This window comes from Myotis yumanensis, unplaced genomic scaffold (genome assembly GCF_028538775.1).
Source record: "Myotis yumanensis isolate MYYU_CA2020_CCGP unplaced genomic scaffold, mMyoYum1.0.hap1 SCAF_11, whole genome shotgun sequence".
NCBI classification, from domain to species: Eukaryota; Metazoa; Chordata; class Mammalia; order Chiroptera; family Vespertilionidae; genus Myotis; species Myotis yumanensis.
In genome coordinates this window covers 54,216,089-54,232,431 of record NW_027223762.1, presented here as the reverse complement: position 1 = coordinate 54,232,431, position 16,343 = coordinate 54,216,089, and the positions used below count along the sequence as shown (strand labels likewise).

The following is a 16,343-nucleotide window of genomic DNA, read 5'->3' as shown; positions in this document are numbered from 1 at the left end:
ATCACATTCTTTTCTGCCTTTTTTCCATCGACTCATATTATTTGCAATTACTAGCTAACACTCTCCAGACGTCCTTCTCATCTAGTCCTTCCATGGCCTCTGTCCGTATTAAATTTTTTTTGGGGGGGGGTGCGGGGGGGGCGGTTAGGGGTTGGCCTGTTCAACTGCCTAGGTTGCCTGGAGGTGAACTGTAACCTCTCACCTTCCTCTTCCCCTCATGGGTGGTTGTACATGCTTTCTCCCACAATGTACAAACAGAAGATGCCACACAACTGAAAGGTATTTTCCCCTTGTATCTGAACCAGAGATCCCCAAACTGATGTCCTACATTTTTCAACTTTTGCTACAAGCAAAATGAATTTTCTATACCTTGCCCATAAACAATGCTGATTAATATCTGCTTACATTTACCAGTAATAGGTAAAACTTGGAGAAGTTTGAGTTGTTGTAATAGATTTCTATTAAACTACCATTTCCCAAACATGTTCCACAGAACTCCAATTTTGTGGGTTTAATAGGTGGGTGTGGGGTGAACAAGGATTCTTTGGTCAAACATGCATGGGAAACATTGTGTTTTACAAAATTAAATGAGTTTTTTTAGGATTGCTGATGGAGCCTCTAACATGCTAAAGTAAATCTCTTACAGGAGAGTATTAAGGAAATATCATGAGAAGCATTTATTACATAACAACCTTTAACTCCATATCCAGGTGTGTCACAATCTAAAATCTGCTTTTAAGAAAAAATCAAAAGAATTATAAAGGTGCTATATCCATCAAGCACAATGGTACTGTTTAGGTTATATCTATCTTGTAAACTATAGTCCATACCTACTTCATATTTATAATTTATACAGGAATTTAGAATTTATCAATTTACACAGAAACCTATCTATCTCTATCTATCCATCTGGGCTGGTTTTAGAACTCTACAAAAATTTCTGAGAACTGACAAATGATCAGAAACAGGAAATTATGGTATAAAAATTAAGTAGGTCAGTAGAAGAAAAATGTGCATTTTATAAAACCAATAAGAATCCTCCAATTATTTTTCTGGTAACAGTGATCTCAAATACTGCCAACTTTAAAATACCAGGATCCTACAGCTATGATCTCACAACAATCACTGTTGGAGAAAGGAAGATGGCGGCGTAGGGAGCGGACCTGTGTGTGCTGCTCTCTCACAGCATCATTGAAACTATCAACTATGAAGTAAACAACCGCCACTCAGAACCATGGGGAAGTTGGCCCAGTGGGAGATCTACAACTGGAGGAAAAGAAAGAAGCGCAGTGAGACTGAGTGGGAGCTACGGAGGCACCAAAACCAGAGGTACGCAGTCACACGCCACGCGGGCTGCAAATGGATTCTCGGTTTTTTACGAACCCTCGAATCCTCTGGGCTTGCTCGGGGCGGGTCTCTGAGGCCCCAGATCCCACAGGGAGAGGCGGCCACGGCCTTGCAGTGGTCGGAGAGCGAGGGAAGCTCTGACACGCGGCTGCTCGGCACTGAGGGACAAGAAGTCCTGGTGTCCTGGGGAGGCGAGGGGCGCGGAGACGCTGCCATCGCTATTTCCTCCACGCTGGCGACTCCCTGTGATCCCGCCCTACCCTCAGGGCTGTGCCAGAGGCACAAGAGGGAATGACTGTGCTTTTACAAACTCTCAAATCCACTGAGCTGGTTCGGGCGGGTCTCTGAGGCCCCAGGCCCCAAGGCGAGAGACGGCACGGCCTTCCAGCGGTCCGAAGCGAGGGAGGCTCTGGCGTTCGGCTGCTCGCCGCACTGGGGGACACAAAGTCCTGGAGTCCTGGATAGGCAAGGGGCCTCTGAGTCTCCGCCCCGGCGACTCCCTGTGACCCCGCCCTACGCAATTTACATTCCCATCTGGGCTGTGCCAGACTCACAAGTAGAAACGCCTTTGCTTCTGCAAACTTTCAAATCCACTGAGCTGGTTCAGGCGGGATCATGAGGCACCAGACCCTACGGGGAGAGGCAGCACGGCCTTGCAGCCATCAGAAAGCGAGGGAGACTCTGTTGCACAGCTGCTCGCCGGCACTGGGGGACACAAAGCCCTGGCAGAGATTCAAGGGGCCGCGGACACTCAGTCAGTGCTATTTGCTCCGCCATGGCAACTCCCTGAGTCTCAGCCCTAATCAATTTACATCCCCATCCAAGCTGTGCCAGGTGCACAAAAAGACCCACCTGCGCTTTTGCAGCCTATCCCAACAAATTGCAGACTTCAACTGCTCGCAGCCATGGGAAACACACTCAAGAAGCAGACCCAGGAGAACCAGGATGGCGGCATAAGGAAGAGACCTGTGCGTGCTACCTCACACAACAACATCGAAACTACCAAATATCAGACAAACACCTATCATACAGAACCATGGGAAAGCTGGCCCAGTGGAAGCTCTACAACTGGAAGGAGAGAAAGAACATTGAGACTGAGTAGGATGTGACACCAAGTACAGAGCCCAACCCAACAAACTGCAGATTTCAACTCCTCGCATAGAAAGAAGCGCATTGAGACTGAGTAGGATGTGCAGAGGCACCAAGTACAGAGCCCATCCCAGCAGGCTGCAGATTTCAGCTCCTTGCATCTGGGAGGGACACAATCGGGGGGCAGAGTCGGCTCCGGGGCCGGCCAAGGCTGGGCCTGACTCGGCCGGCACTGTGGAACTGCTGTACCAGCAAGCGCACAAACATGCCCACTGGTCCCAGTCTCTTGTGGGACGCTGGGGGACAGCAGACAGGCAGTCTGTGCACTTGGTGGAGGGCAGGAGTGCTGGATGTTCAACCACCAGGAACGACTGGAGATTTTGTCTGGTGGGGAGCCGCCGGCAGGGGACAGAGGGCAAAACTTCCTGTTTCCCCGGTAAGGCTGGGATGGCCCCGGTGAGGTCGGGATGGCCCCGGTGAGGTTGAAACAATCCCGGTGTGGTAGGGACGACCCCGGTCAGGTCGAAACGGCCCCGGTGTGGTAGGGACAACCCCGGTCAGGTTGAAACGGCCCCCGAGAGGTAGGGACGACCCCGGTGAGATTGAAACGGCCCCGGTGAGGTTGAAACGGCCCCTGTGAGGTAGGGACGACACCGGTGAGGTCGAAACGGCCCCCGTGAGGTAGGGACGACCCTGGTCAGGTCGAAACGGCCCCGGTGTGGTAGGGACGACCCCGGTGAGGTTGAAATGGCCCCCGTGAGGTAGGGACGACCCTGGTCAGGTCGAAACGGCCCCGGTGTGGTAGGGACAACCCCGGTCAGGTTGAAACAGCCCCAGTGTGGTAGGGACAACCCCGGTGAGGTTGAAACGGCCCCCGTGAGGTAGGGACGACCCTGGTCAGGTCGAAACGGCCCCGGTGTGGTAGGGACAACCCCGGTCAGGTTCAAACGGCCCCCGTGAGGTCGGGACGACCCCGGTGAGGTTGAAACGGCCCCCGTGAGGTAGGGACGACCCCGGTCAGGTCGAAACGGCCCCGGTGTGGTAGGGACAACCCCAGTCAGGTTGAAACAGCCCCGGTGTGGTAGGGACAACCCCGGTGAGGTTGAAACGGCCCCCGTGAGGTAGGGACGACCCCGGTGAGGTTGAAACGGCCCCCGTGAGGTAGGGACGACCCTGGTCAGGTCGAAACGGCCCCGGTGTGGTAGGGACGACCCCGGTCAGGTTGAAACGGCCCCCGTGAGGTAGGGACGACCCCAGTCAGGTCGAAACGGCCCCGGTGTGGTAGGGACAACCCCAGTCAGGTTGAAACGGCCCCCGTGAGGTAGGGATGACCCTGGTCAGGTCGAAACGGCCCCGGTGTGGTAGGGACAACCCCGGTCAGGTTGAAACGGCCCCCGTGAGGTCGGGACGACCCCAGTCAGGTCGAAACGGCCCCGGTGTGGTAGGGACAACCCCGGTCAGGTTGAAACAGCCCCGGTGTGGCAGGGACAACCCCGGTGAGGTTGAAACGGCCCCCGTGAGGTAGGGACGACCCCGGTGAGGTTGAAACGGCCCCCGTGAGGTAGGGACGACCCCGGTCAGGTCGAAACGGCCCCGGTGTGGTAGGGACAACCCCAGTCAGGTTGAAACAGCCCCGGTGTGGTAGGGACAACCCCGGTGAGGTTGAAACGGCCCCCGTGAGGTAGGGACGACCCCGGTGAGGTTGAAACGGCCCCTGTGAGGTAGGGACGACCCTGGTCAGGTCGAAACGGCCCCGGTGTGGTAGGGACAACCCCGGTCAGGTTGAAACAGCCCCGGTGTGGTAGGGACAACCCCGGTGAGGTTGAAACGGCCCCCGTGAGGTAGGGACGGCCCCGGTGAGGTTGAAACGGCCCTGGTGAGGCTCAGACGGCCCTGGTGAGGTTGAGACTACTCCAGTGAGGTTGGGACAAATAAAGGGGACCAGTATGGACTGATGAACAGGGGTAGATACAGAAGCAGAGCAACATTGAACAGAATGTTAAACTACAGTGGGAAGCCTGGGGAGGGTTGGGGGGGGGGGATTAAGAGACCAACTGAAGGACTTATATGCATGCATATAAGATTAACCAATGGACACAAGACACGGGGCGGGGGGGGGCGGGGGGTAGGGGCCGGGGGAATGTCAAGGGGGGGAAAAAAGGAGACATATGTAATACTCTTTGTAATACTTTAAGAAATAAAAATTATTTAAATATAAAAAAAAAATAAATTAATAAGATTCGATTTTTAGCTGCCAAAATGGTAGATATTTTATAAAATGCTAATACTAATTTTGATGGGAAAGAAGCAGGGACAGAATGATAGCTTGTAAGAGTACAAATTGGTACAGTTTTTCTAGAGGGCAATTTGTAAGTAAGAAAAATCTTAAAATGAGCATACCTTTGATCCAGAATTAATTCTTCACTAATAACTTAACCTAAGGAAATTTGCACCAAAATCTAGCTGCAAAGTGTTCCAGGAATGAGTTGGTTAAACAAATTACAATATAGGTGCTGGCTGGGTTGCTCAGTTTGTTGGAGCATCATCTCCTACAACGAAAAGGTTGCAGATTTGATTCCCAGTCAGGGCACATACCTAGGTTTCAGGTTAGATCCCTGGTTGGGCATGTATGGGAGGCAGCCTATCCATGTTTCTCTCTCTCCCTTCCTCTTTCTCTGAAACCAATAAACACATCCTCAGGTCAGGATTAAAAAATATAATATAAAAATAAAAAACTATGCTACCATTTAAAATGATATTATAGAAAAACAGGAATTAGTCTAGAAAAATGGTCATGATATGTGGTTAACCGGGGCGAAAAATGGCAATTACAAAGCAATGTTAGAGGATAGTCCTATGGTGTATATGTGCATTTGCATGAATGATTTAAAGGGATTTTGAAAACTTTATAAAGTTTTAATTTACATATCCTAAGATGCACACATTTAAAATGTACAATTCAATGATTTTAAATAAGCTTACAGAATTGTGCAACCATCATATTCAGTTAAAGGGAGGTTTTTTTTCTTATTTATCCATATTTTCTTATACTTCTACAATAGGTGTGTATAACTGATACTTTCTAAAGTTAAATTCCTTCTTCACTATTGACTTCTCAAAAAAGAAAAAAAACAGGCAAAATATGAATTGCCAAAATAATTATAATGGCAGTTAAAAGCCATTTTTCTAAAGAACAAAAGAGTTGGCAAGTGAACACATGTTAATTCTCATAGAGAGATTGAAGACTTACAGAGATCGAAGGACCTGCTTTCAGTTTGTATGTGTGCCTGTTTACAGGGTTTTACTCTTTTACCCCCACTGACCCTCTTTCTCTCTGACCTTTTTGATGCTTTCAACACGTTTCAACTTAACGGAATAAGGAATTTTAGTTCTGGAGCCGTTACAATTTCTAATTCAACTTTAATTCTTAAAAGTAAATGGAATTAGCCTGGCCGTTGTTGCTCAGTGTTTGAGCATTGACCCAGGAACCAAGAGGTCACCAGTTTGATTCCCCGGTCAGGGCATGTGTCTGGGTTGCCAGCTTGATCCCTAGTAGGGGGATTCTCTTACCATTGATGTTTCTATCTCTATCTCCCTCTCCCTTCCTCTCTGAAATCAATAAAAACATATTTTTAAAAAAGTAAAAAAAAAAAAAAAAAAAAAAAAAAAAAAAAATCACTGTTTCTATCATCCATCTATTCCTTTAGTAAGTTTTCCTCTCTCCTCCTTTTCTTTCTCCTATCTGTATCTCTTCTCCCTCCCTTCCTCCCCCTCCTTTCTTCCTTCCTAATAAATAACCCAGTAATCCTCACATTTAAAAAATTCTAGAACAGGGGTCACAAACTACAGGCAAGGGACAAATATGGCTTGCTGCTCATTTTGTGTGGCAGATGACCAAGATGGTTTTTTACATTTTTAAAGGGTTATAAAATAAGACAAGAATATGTGCGCTAGAGTCTTATGTGGCTTGCAAAGTCTAAAATATTTACTACCTAGACTTTTACAAAAATATTTGCTGGCTCTGCTCTAGGATGATATTTATCACAGCTTACTCAGTAATTCAGATAATTCACAGCAATGACAAGTGCACAGTAAATAATTAAATTTTACAGTGGCAATTAGAACTCCATCATACATACCACTTAGTTCCAATTATGTTGTTTTTTAGAATACTAGCATAGAACTCAGCACATTATAGTAGTTCAAATATCAAGCTCTGCCTGCCTGAACAATAGTACTTCAGTTATGAAGCTAGTCTAAAGTGGTGGTATAGCCTGGATACAAGAAACCCTTCTCTCAAGGGAATTCAGATCAACTGATAAGTGAATTAAGCTCTAACCATTTCTCGTATTACACATCCCCCACATTCACTTAGCTAAAAGAAATAAAATAATTCTCCTTGATTTCTCTGAAGTCTATCCCAGGTGAGATATATATCTCAAAATCTTTAATGTGTTTTCTAATTACATTTTCTTACAGAGTTCTCTCCAAGTATTCAAAATAAAACAAACTCAGTAACTTACTCCAGAGCAGGTCGCAGAACTCTGACTTTTAATGCTTCTAATATTCGATTTAACTCCACAAATGGTTCTTTCTGACTGGGGTCTACAGAAAGACCAGATTCCTGTGAAAACAAAAAGAACTGTTATTAGCACTAATCAGGATAAAGAGATATAGTAAAAGCATATTTTAAATTTAATATGGGACAAACCTTAAAGATATTTCTTTTTAACATGTATTTCTATGGCAGAGACTGATGGTTGAGCCCTAGTATCATTCTTTCTCCTTTTCCAAAGTAGTGAATTTAAGCTGGGCATATAGTCATATGGAATAAAGCTGGGTATGACTACAAGATGTAAGTTCTGGCCAATGAAACATATGCATGAACTCTTTGCCCCTTCCTGGAATACCAAAAAGTATTATAGAGCTTTCACTGGTATCCTGGACCATGGGGACAGGGGCGCCCTAGCAATAGGAGAGCTACAAAGAGCCTAGGTCCCGAAGAGACTCATGGGCACAGCTACATTGTATATGCTGTTGATGCCTTACTACCTCCTATTTCTGTTCAAGAAAAAGAAACTTCATTTTTGTTTAAGCCATTAGTATTTGGGGTCTTTGTTATTTGTAAATGAACTTAATACTAAATAACACAATTTAGAAACTTTATACGGACACATACACAATTCCCATGAGGTACAGAGAAAGACACAAGTTATAGTTTATCTGTTAAAACAGAAAAGGCTTATTGACCAACCTCATGTTACAACTATTTAGAGGTGGCCAAATGTAAACTAAAGCTTTAATTAAAGTGGTGCAATTTTGTATAACTTAGCACCAGTAGTTCAATAAATTTGGGTTGCCATGCAAAAGAAAAAGGCTTAATGCTTTTGTTTACAGACTAGCTTTAAATTATTTAATTCTTATAGTCCTTAAAAAATAGCACATGGTAGCCAAGGATAGAATTTGAATACACATAAATCTGGTACTGAATCCTACCCAGTTCCTTTACTTAGAACCCGTACAGCCTTGGGAAATTTACTGTTCCAGACCTCAGATTCCGGGAGAAATAATTTCCATCTCCCAGGATTGCAGTGAGAATTAAAGGCAGGACTTGACTTGTGGTAAAGACTCAGATGTGTGGCAGCTGCTACCATGATGATTAAGTGGTATTTGGTAACTGTTCTGAAATCCTTACACTTATGTCTAATAGAAAGAAAAAAAAAGTAATACTCATCTGAAATAAATTTTAGCTTGAAATTCATTTGATAAGCAAAATTATACCAGCTGGACCTGAAGAGACAAGGAACCATAAATCTCTGTCCTTTTCTATACTAACCTTCCCTATCAAAAGAGGAAATGAAGAAAGTAGTATCACTTCAAACCCCTTCACTGAGGAGCTGGGACCAACGTTTTGGGGCAGGAATAAGGAAATACTCCAATTAAGAAGTTCTAGGGTTATAATTTTCACCAATTAAAAAAAGATTTCCTAGTAAAATTAGGTCAGCCCTGATAATTAAAATATTAAAAATCTAACTATAGCTAGAAGACTCTGGAGCTCGAAGGCTGTTCTTTTTCATCTTCTTGCAGTTTGCACACTATTACCTGGCAGAGCTCCTCAGCTACATCCAGCATTCCTTGTCGAAAGAAGTGCTCCACCATCACCTCATTGAGAAGCCGTTGGCTGTCTGCCTGCCAGCAGCCATCGATTCCCACACTGCTAATGTCAGAGTCAAAATTCTGGGGGTGGGAAGGAAGGATAAATAAATAAATAAATAAATAAATAACTCATGAATTGATTAGGATGCATCACTGTATATCATTTTCAACCCATCTAAAAGAAAGAATGGCCTTCATTTCACTCTGAGATACCCCTAAACAAATACCCAATTCAAATTCATCTGTAGCCTATGACAGGGAGTAGTTTTTCCACCTGCTCCTTTTAAAACTTGTCACTCTCTTTGATTATTGTTGGAAGAGTAAACAGGTGATATTTTAGAGAGCATCCTGCAAAAATATATAAATTTAATAATGATTTATGTGAATAAATTGATTTTTTGACACTATACACAGCAATTATTTTCAGAGTTGTACCTGTACAAGCATTTTCAACACAACATTGTCTAATAGGAAAAAAAGCAAAAATCCATATGCTCAACACAGAATCAGTTAAATAATCCATGACACATCCCAACAACTGCAGTGCCAAGGTCGGAGGTGGATCCACGGTGGGAGTATGGCCAGGTGGTTAAGAGAGCAGGCTCTGGGGCCAATCTACCTGGGTTTGAATCCTGGCTCTATCTCCTACTAGCTGTGTGATCTTGACCAAATTATAAGGCCTTTGAGCCTCAGCTTCCTTACCTTAAGTAGAAAAAATCAACACTACCTCCCCATTTGGGCTGAATTGCATCCTCTCAAAATTCCTATGTTAATGAAACCCTAAATCCCAGTATAGATCATAAGTTAAAATGAGATTTTAGGGTCAGTGCTAATCCATTAACACTGGTATCCTTGTAAAAAGAGGAAATTAGGACACAGACAGGTACAGAGGGAAGACCATGTGCAATGGACTGAATATCTGCACCCTGCTCCCCAAATTCCCGCACTGGAGGCCTAACTGCATGACTATTTGTGAGGAGGTGATAAAGGTTAAATGAAGTCGTAAGGGTAGGGACCTACTCTTAGAAGATAAGGAAGAAACACCAGAGTACAATGTTTATGTTCTCTCTCTCTCTCCACCTCCCTCCCTTCCTCCTTCCCTCCCTTGCCTCCTTCTCCCCACCCCTCCCCATCATATGATACAGCGAGAAGGCAGTCATCAGCATGTCAGAAAGGAGTTGCCCATCCTCAATAGGACATGAATTGGCTAGGACCTTGATCTTGGACTTCCCGGTCTCCAGAATTGTGAGGAAATAAATTTTTGTTGTTTAAACTACCCAGTCTGTGGTATTGTGTAATAGGAACACAAGCTGACTAAGAACCACGTGAAGATGCAGCAAGAAGATGGCTATCGATAAGCCAAGGAGAGAGGCCTCAGAAAAGCAACCCTGCTAACATCTTGATCCTGAACTTCCACTCTCCAGAATTGTGGGGAAACAAACATGTTTATGCCACCTTGTTTGTATAGCAGCCCTAGCAAGTTAAAACACTCCCTTACTGGTTAAATAAAATGGTAGTTGCTACTATTCTAGTATTACCATTCACAATTAAAAGGTGAGGCTCATTACTGTGTATCTATTAACATGGAAAAATGTCCCTAATACCTTAGGCAAAAAAAATTAAAAACTTCTACAAAGTTGTGACCCCATTTAAATTTTTTTTTTTTGTAATTGATTTCAGAGAGGAAGGGAGAGGGAGAGAGAATCGCTGCCTCCTGCACACCCCCTACTGAGGACAGAGCCCACTACCTGGGTATGTGCCCTAACCAGGAATTGAACTGTGATCTTTTGGTTCATAGGTTGATGCTCAGCCACTGAACCACACTAGCTGGGCAACCACATTGTTTTAAAAAAAAAGAATACCTGCCCTGGCCAGTGTTCTTAGTGGTTAGTGCATCGGCCCATGAACTGAAGGGCTACAGGTCCAATCTCAGGTTGCACGTTTAATCCCCGGCCTTGGTCGACGCACGCGGAGGAGGCAAATGATGGATGTGTCTCTTTCACCTCTCTCTTTCTTTCCCCCTTCCTCCCTCCCTTCCACTCTCTCTAAAAGTCAATGGAAAAAATATCCTCAGGTGAGAACTAATAAAAAAATAAAGAATACTGTACCTTCAAATATTTAGGGGGAAAAATCTAAAAACATGTGCACAAAAGTATTAGTAGATTGCCAATAAAAACTACCATGCTCCACACAAAGAACAAAATTCTTTTCATAATTAACAAATTAACCCAGTTCTGGGTAAAATTAAGTAAACACACTCCACCTTGTCTTTACCACTGAATGCAGTTATAAAATCAGGACACAGTAAATGGAGCAGCTATTTGGGGACACTGAAAAGTGAGGAGTAAGTAGACTGAGGAAGAAGGTCACAGTGGTGATGAGTTTACCAGTTTTCTCTCCCCAGTATCTCTCAGCCTGGATGCAATGCAGCCAAAACCCAGAAATGGGCACCTGGAATGAGAAGCCCTTTAGTTCTGCCATAAGGAATAGGAATGGGCTTTCCTACCATTCAGAGAATAGGGGGAATCACATGCTTTTCCCCCCTCCCTCCATTTTCTCTCACCTCTAGCTCAAGGCAGTCTGCAGGTATATTAGTTTTCTATTGCAACTTAAAACCACACTTTATTTTATTTTTAAAAAATGTTTTTATTGATTTTTAGGTAGAGAGGAAGGGAGAGAGGGAGAGAGATAGAAATATCAATGAGACACATCAATCAGCTGCCTCTTGCACACCCCCTACTGAGGACTGAACCCGCAACCCGGGCATGTGCCCTGACCGGGAATAATGACACTCAATCCACTGAGCCACACCAGCCAGGCAACAACACAATTTTATTATCTCACAGTTCTATAGGTCAGAAGTCCTTTATTCAAATGACTAAAGGAAAGGGGATCTGAAGATGACAATGTATTATAAACTCAGGAATCTGCCAATAACTCTCTAAATGTCTAAGTACACCCTTGAGCAAGTATCATTGAGACTAATTACAAGAGTCCTCACAGATCTATCAGCCTCATTCAATACAAATACAACGTTGAGATTTATACTTGTTCATTTAATGATTATTCTCCAATCCCATCAACTCCCAACCAATTTATCAGGTGTCTGTTCTGCAGGAAAGAAAGAAAACAACTTTGCCCTGGCCGGTGGCTCAGTTAGTTGGAGCATCACCCTGTACACCAAAAGGTTTTGAGTTCAATCTCTGGTCAGGGCACTTATGGGAAGCAACTGATCAATGTTTTATTTGGCAGTATGAATTATAAGTCAGAATTTAATAACTACCACCAGATCAAACTGCTCAGATCAAGCAGAAGAATTCCTTCAAATCTTTCCTTTACATATCACAAGGATATTTTGATCATCTAGGAAACTCTAAAATATAAGAGTCTAACATTTCAACAAATTGAAACAGTTTTACGATGATGTTTTAAATGTTTTAAAAAATATTTATTGTTGAGAGTATTACAGAAATCCCCACAATCATGCTTTTCATGTACCTTTATTTCCAATGGTAACTTTCTGTACCACTGTCACTACTATACAGGTAAGAAAAATTGTACAGGATATCCCTACTACATTCAAATAATGTAACTTACCTCCTAGTCTTGGGAAACACAACTAAAATGTAAATAAGCAATGCATTTGATGAAAATTACTGAACTTCCATCATTCTGATATTCAGGTTAAAGCCACTGAGGTAGAAAAGTAAATTTTTTTCATAAATTACTTTCTGTTCACCTATAGTCAAATTTAAAGTTAAAATTATAAAAAGAAGGTTGAAGAAATGCAATACAGTGTCAGAACTCCTTTTGTTATAACTGCACGTTCTTACTATTGCATCAGAGCTAGGATCAGTTCCCGGTTCTGTTGCTAGGAGACCAAACTGGTTTGCAAGGCTGCCCAGAAAATAAGCAGCACTGCAAACCAGCCAAGAAGTAGCTAATGAAGAGAAATATCTATTATTAGCACTTCTCTTTTACTATAGTTTTTCCTTTTAAGAAAAGAAAACTTGGAAAGATGTTCTTAAATGTGAAGTCAAGATACAAAGAAGAATCAAAAGCAAAACACACATTCAAGGGTGTCTGCCTGGAGATGTTATGGCTTGGAAAGAGAAACACTAGTTCATAAGTCATTTCATGTGCTTCTACCATCAGTCACTTCTTTTTTAATCCTCACCAAGGATGTATTTTTATTGATTTTTTTTTTTTTTTTTAGAGAGAGAGAAAGGAAGGAGGGGGTGAGAGGAAGGGAGAGAGGGAAGGAGAGAGAGAGAGAGAGAGAGAGAGAGAGAGAGAGAGAGAGAGAGAGAGAGACGAGAGAGAAAGACATCCATAGGAGAGAAACATCCATCAGTTGCCTCCTGTACACATCCCGACCCGCAACCTTTCAGTGCACAAGACTATGCTCCAACCAACTAGCCCCCAGCAAGGGCAAGTCATTCACATTTTTGATGAATTAAAAGTTTTAAAATCTGGAAGCTGAAGCAGAGGAGGGGTAAATTTATGAAACTGCCTAAACAGACCATCCTGTTGCTTTAGTTATAACATGAGCAGGCTTACAAACTGGGTAGACTTTAATGACTGGCTTTTTTGTTCACTATCCCAAACTAATCCATTTCTGAAATACACTGTATGAAATTATAATCATTGAGCACAATGATAACAGTATAGGACAAAATCTAGTATTTGGGGGGTTTTTTTGTTTGTTTTTGTGGTTTTTAAAAATATATATTTTTATTGATTTCAGAGAGGAAGGGAAAGAGATAGAAACATCAATGATGAGAGAGAATCATTGATCGGCCTCCTGCACACTACACACTGGGGATCGAGCCTGCAACCTGGGCATGTGTCCTGACCAGGAATTGAACCGCGATCTCCGGGTTTATAGGTCGACCGGCCAGGCCAGTATTTGCTTTAATCATAAGTGCCAATTCTTTAATACTGTAATTTTTTTAAACTGCCCCATCTACTTTTGAAGAAAACTTGTTGGGCTACTGTTGCACCTACCAGGAATCAATTTCCCTTCTAGGCATCCGGTTATTCTGGTTTAGGAGTGAGAGGTAATATCGCACAGAATAATTAACAGAATAAAAAGATCTGTATTCTAGTTCCACTCAGTTTGAAATAACATCTACTTCGCATATAACCTACAAAAGATTAGTCTCTGCCCTGACTGGTTTGGCTCAGTGGATAGAGCGTCAGCCTGCGGACTGAAAGGTCCCAGGTTTGATTCTAGTCAAGGGCATGTACCTTGGTTGCGGGCAACATCCCCAGTGTGGGGTGTGCAGGAGGCAGCTGATCGATGTTTCTAACTCTCTATCCCTCTCCCTTCCTCTCTGTAAAAATCAATAAAATATATTTTTAAAAAAAGATTAGTCTCCAAAAGTTGTTTTTTTCATTATAAATTCCTACCAATAAAAATTAAAGACCAATAACCTAATGTTAAAAAAATGGGCAGAAAATAAGCAAGAAACTCACCAAAGGAGTAAATTCTAACAATCAAATATAGAAAAAGATGCTCAAAAGATGATGAAGGAGTTCAGCAGCTTGATTCATTGGTTGAGCATCGACCCATGAACAGGTTACCAGTTCAATTCCCGGTCAGGGCACACAAGTGGGTTATGGGCTTGATCCCCAGAATGGGTCATGCAGGAGGCACAATTGAGGTGTTTCTCTCTCATCAGTGTTTCTGTCTCTATATGCCTCTCCCTTTCTCTCTCTCTCAAATCAATAAAAGTATATTTTTTGAAAAAGATGATGGAAACAAATTAATACTAGATACCATTTAATATCCATGTGATTAACTTAAAATTTTTAAAAAGCTGATAAAACCAAGTGTACCTGAGAATCTAAGAAACAGAAACTCATACATAAGGGCAAAATTGCCAATTGATTCAAAAAGTTAGCAAGCCCAGTAAAGCTGATGATGAGGCACATGCCTTATGATGAAATAATCCATATTTAGGCATAGACCAAACAGCAGTGCTTTGCAAACTATGCACTAGAAAATATATTTAGTAGTGTATCATGATCAGCATTTATAGATACATTTTAGATGTAGATGCTACCTTTTTAGACATTCCATTCCTCCATTGTATTATATTCATATCTCTATTTTGGTTTTCAAAGTTAAAAGCAGGTTTTGCCAGATCAAGAAAAGGAGGTGGGGAGGGGAGATAAAACCAAACTGGTAAGTTTTTACTTTGTAAACAAGGAGGAGTAATGGGGCATGGTCAGAGATATAACAAACTACTCTGCTGGGCTTTAAGATCCTTAAAATCCTTCATAATGTAACCATCTGTCACACTTGCATCCTATCTTCTCACAATTATTTTGCATTTTATTTTACACTGGAGGCCCAGTGCACAAAATTCATGCACTCGGGGAGGGGATGGTGGAGGGGGGGGAGGTGGAGGAGTGGGGGGGGGGGGGGGGGGCGGGGCGCGGGGGGTGGTGTCCCTTAGCCCAGCCTGTGCCCTCTCACAATCCAGGAGCCCTCACAGGGGATGTCTGACTGAGTCGCATATCCTTAGCATTGCCGCAGAAGCGGGAGAGGCTCCTGTCACTGCCACTGCACTTGCCAGCCGTGAGCCTGGCTTCTGGCTGAGCAGCGCTCCCTCTGTGGGAGCACACTGACCAGTCGTTCCATCATTCAGTTGATTTGCATATTACACTTTTATTATATAGGATACCTTTCCGTTCTGGTGAGCTGCTTCTATCTGAGCAAACTACAGAAATCTGAGTGACTATTTTACTAATTCTCCCAAAAATGGCACATACCTCTTACCATTTAGATGCATAGGAGAGAAATTCAGCTCACCGGGGATTAATTCCCTCAAGAAATTCAAATTGAGAAAAGCTCAAAGTCTTAAAATCTGGGTTTTCATCCCAGTTCTTCCATTTGCTTTTTAGTTCTGTGATCTCAGGCAGGCTAGTGAATCAGTCTTAGTTTTCACATCTATATCTGCAGACAATAATCCCTCCCTTACAAAGCCTTGGTAATCACTAAATTAAATAAGAAACATGAAACTCTACCAGGACCTATCCCACTGTAAGCCTCCAATTACAGTAGCTGAATCTGAGAGGCAGGTCTTGCCACCAAATCGTCTATTCTACATTTAAAAGAATCTTCATTTTAAAAAAACATAAATAAAAACAAAAATGCAAAAGCATATTAACAAAGGCATTAATAATAAATTCATTAATCTATTAAAATCACTTGAATACAATTACAGACTGGATTAGTTGACACAGCTTAATAGGTAGAAGGTCCTTTTCCCCTCTCAACCCAACCTGACTTGGATACTAAACCACACCAGCCATTCCATTTTATAGCCTCAGGCAAAAATGGGTCTGTACCACGTCCAGGTCTAGCAGGATTCTCGGATCCTGCATCCTAACATAAGATCTGATTGCAAAGGTCCAGGCTTTCCTCTGAGGACTGGACTAGATAATTCAACAAATAATTACCATTGTCAACTAATGTCGTTTCATTCTGCTCAGAGCAGTAGTAGTAAGAATAATACAGGCCCATAGCTTAGAGCTAATGATGTAGTGTGACAGACAGCAGAGAAAGCAGAACTCATCTTCTCTTTTGAGAATGCTCTTCAGACTGAAAAAGGCAAAACCAATATTGTTTCACAGACACTGAAGCCCAATACTAGTGGAGTCAGGACTCTTGGTTGCTACAAAGGGAAATCTCTTTTGCCCAAACAAGCCAGGTTTAAAGGAAGGCTCTGTTAACTAGGGTC

The 16,343-nt window shown here is 42.9% G+C and overlaps 1 protein-coding gene across 1 annotated transcript in view; it reads right to left on the bottom strand.

Moving 5' to 3' along the window:
- RMND5A (required for meiotic nuclear division 5 homolog A) overlaps positions 1-16,343 on the bottom strand; it is a 66,656-nt gene that overhangs the window by 23,097 nt on the left and 27,216 nt on the right. The window contains exons 3-4 of the mRNA XM_070429654.1: positions 8,539-8,673; positions 6,960-7,060 (exon numbers count right to left, since the gene is read on the bottom strand). Of these exons, the coding sequence (XP_070285755.1) occupies positions 6,960-7,060; positions 8,539-8,673 (236 nt within the window). The remainder of the gene's footprint in view (positions 1-6,959; positions 7,061-8,538; positions 8,674-16,343) is intronic.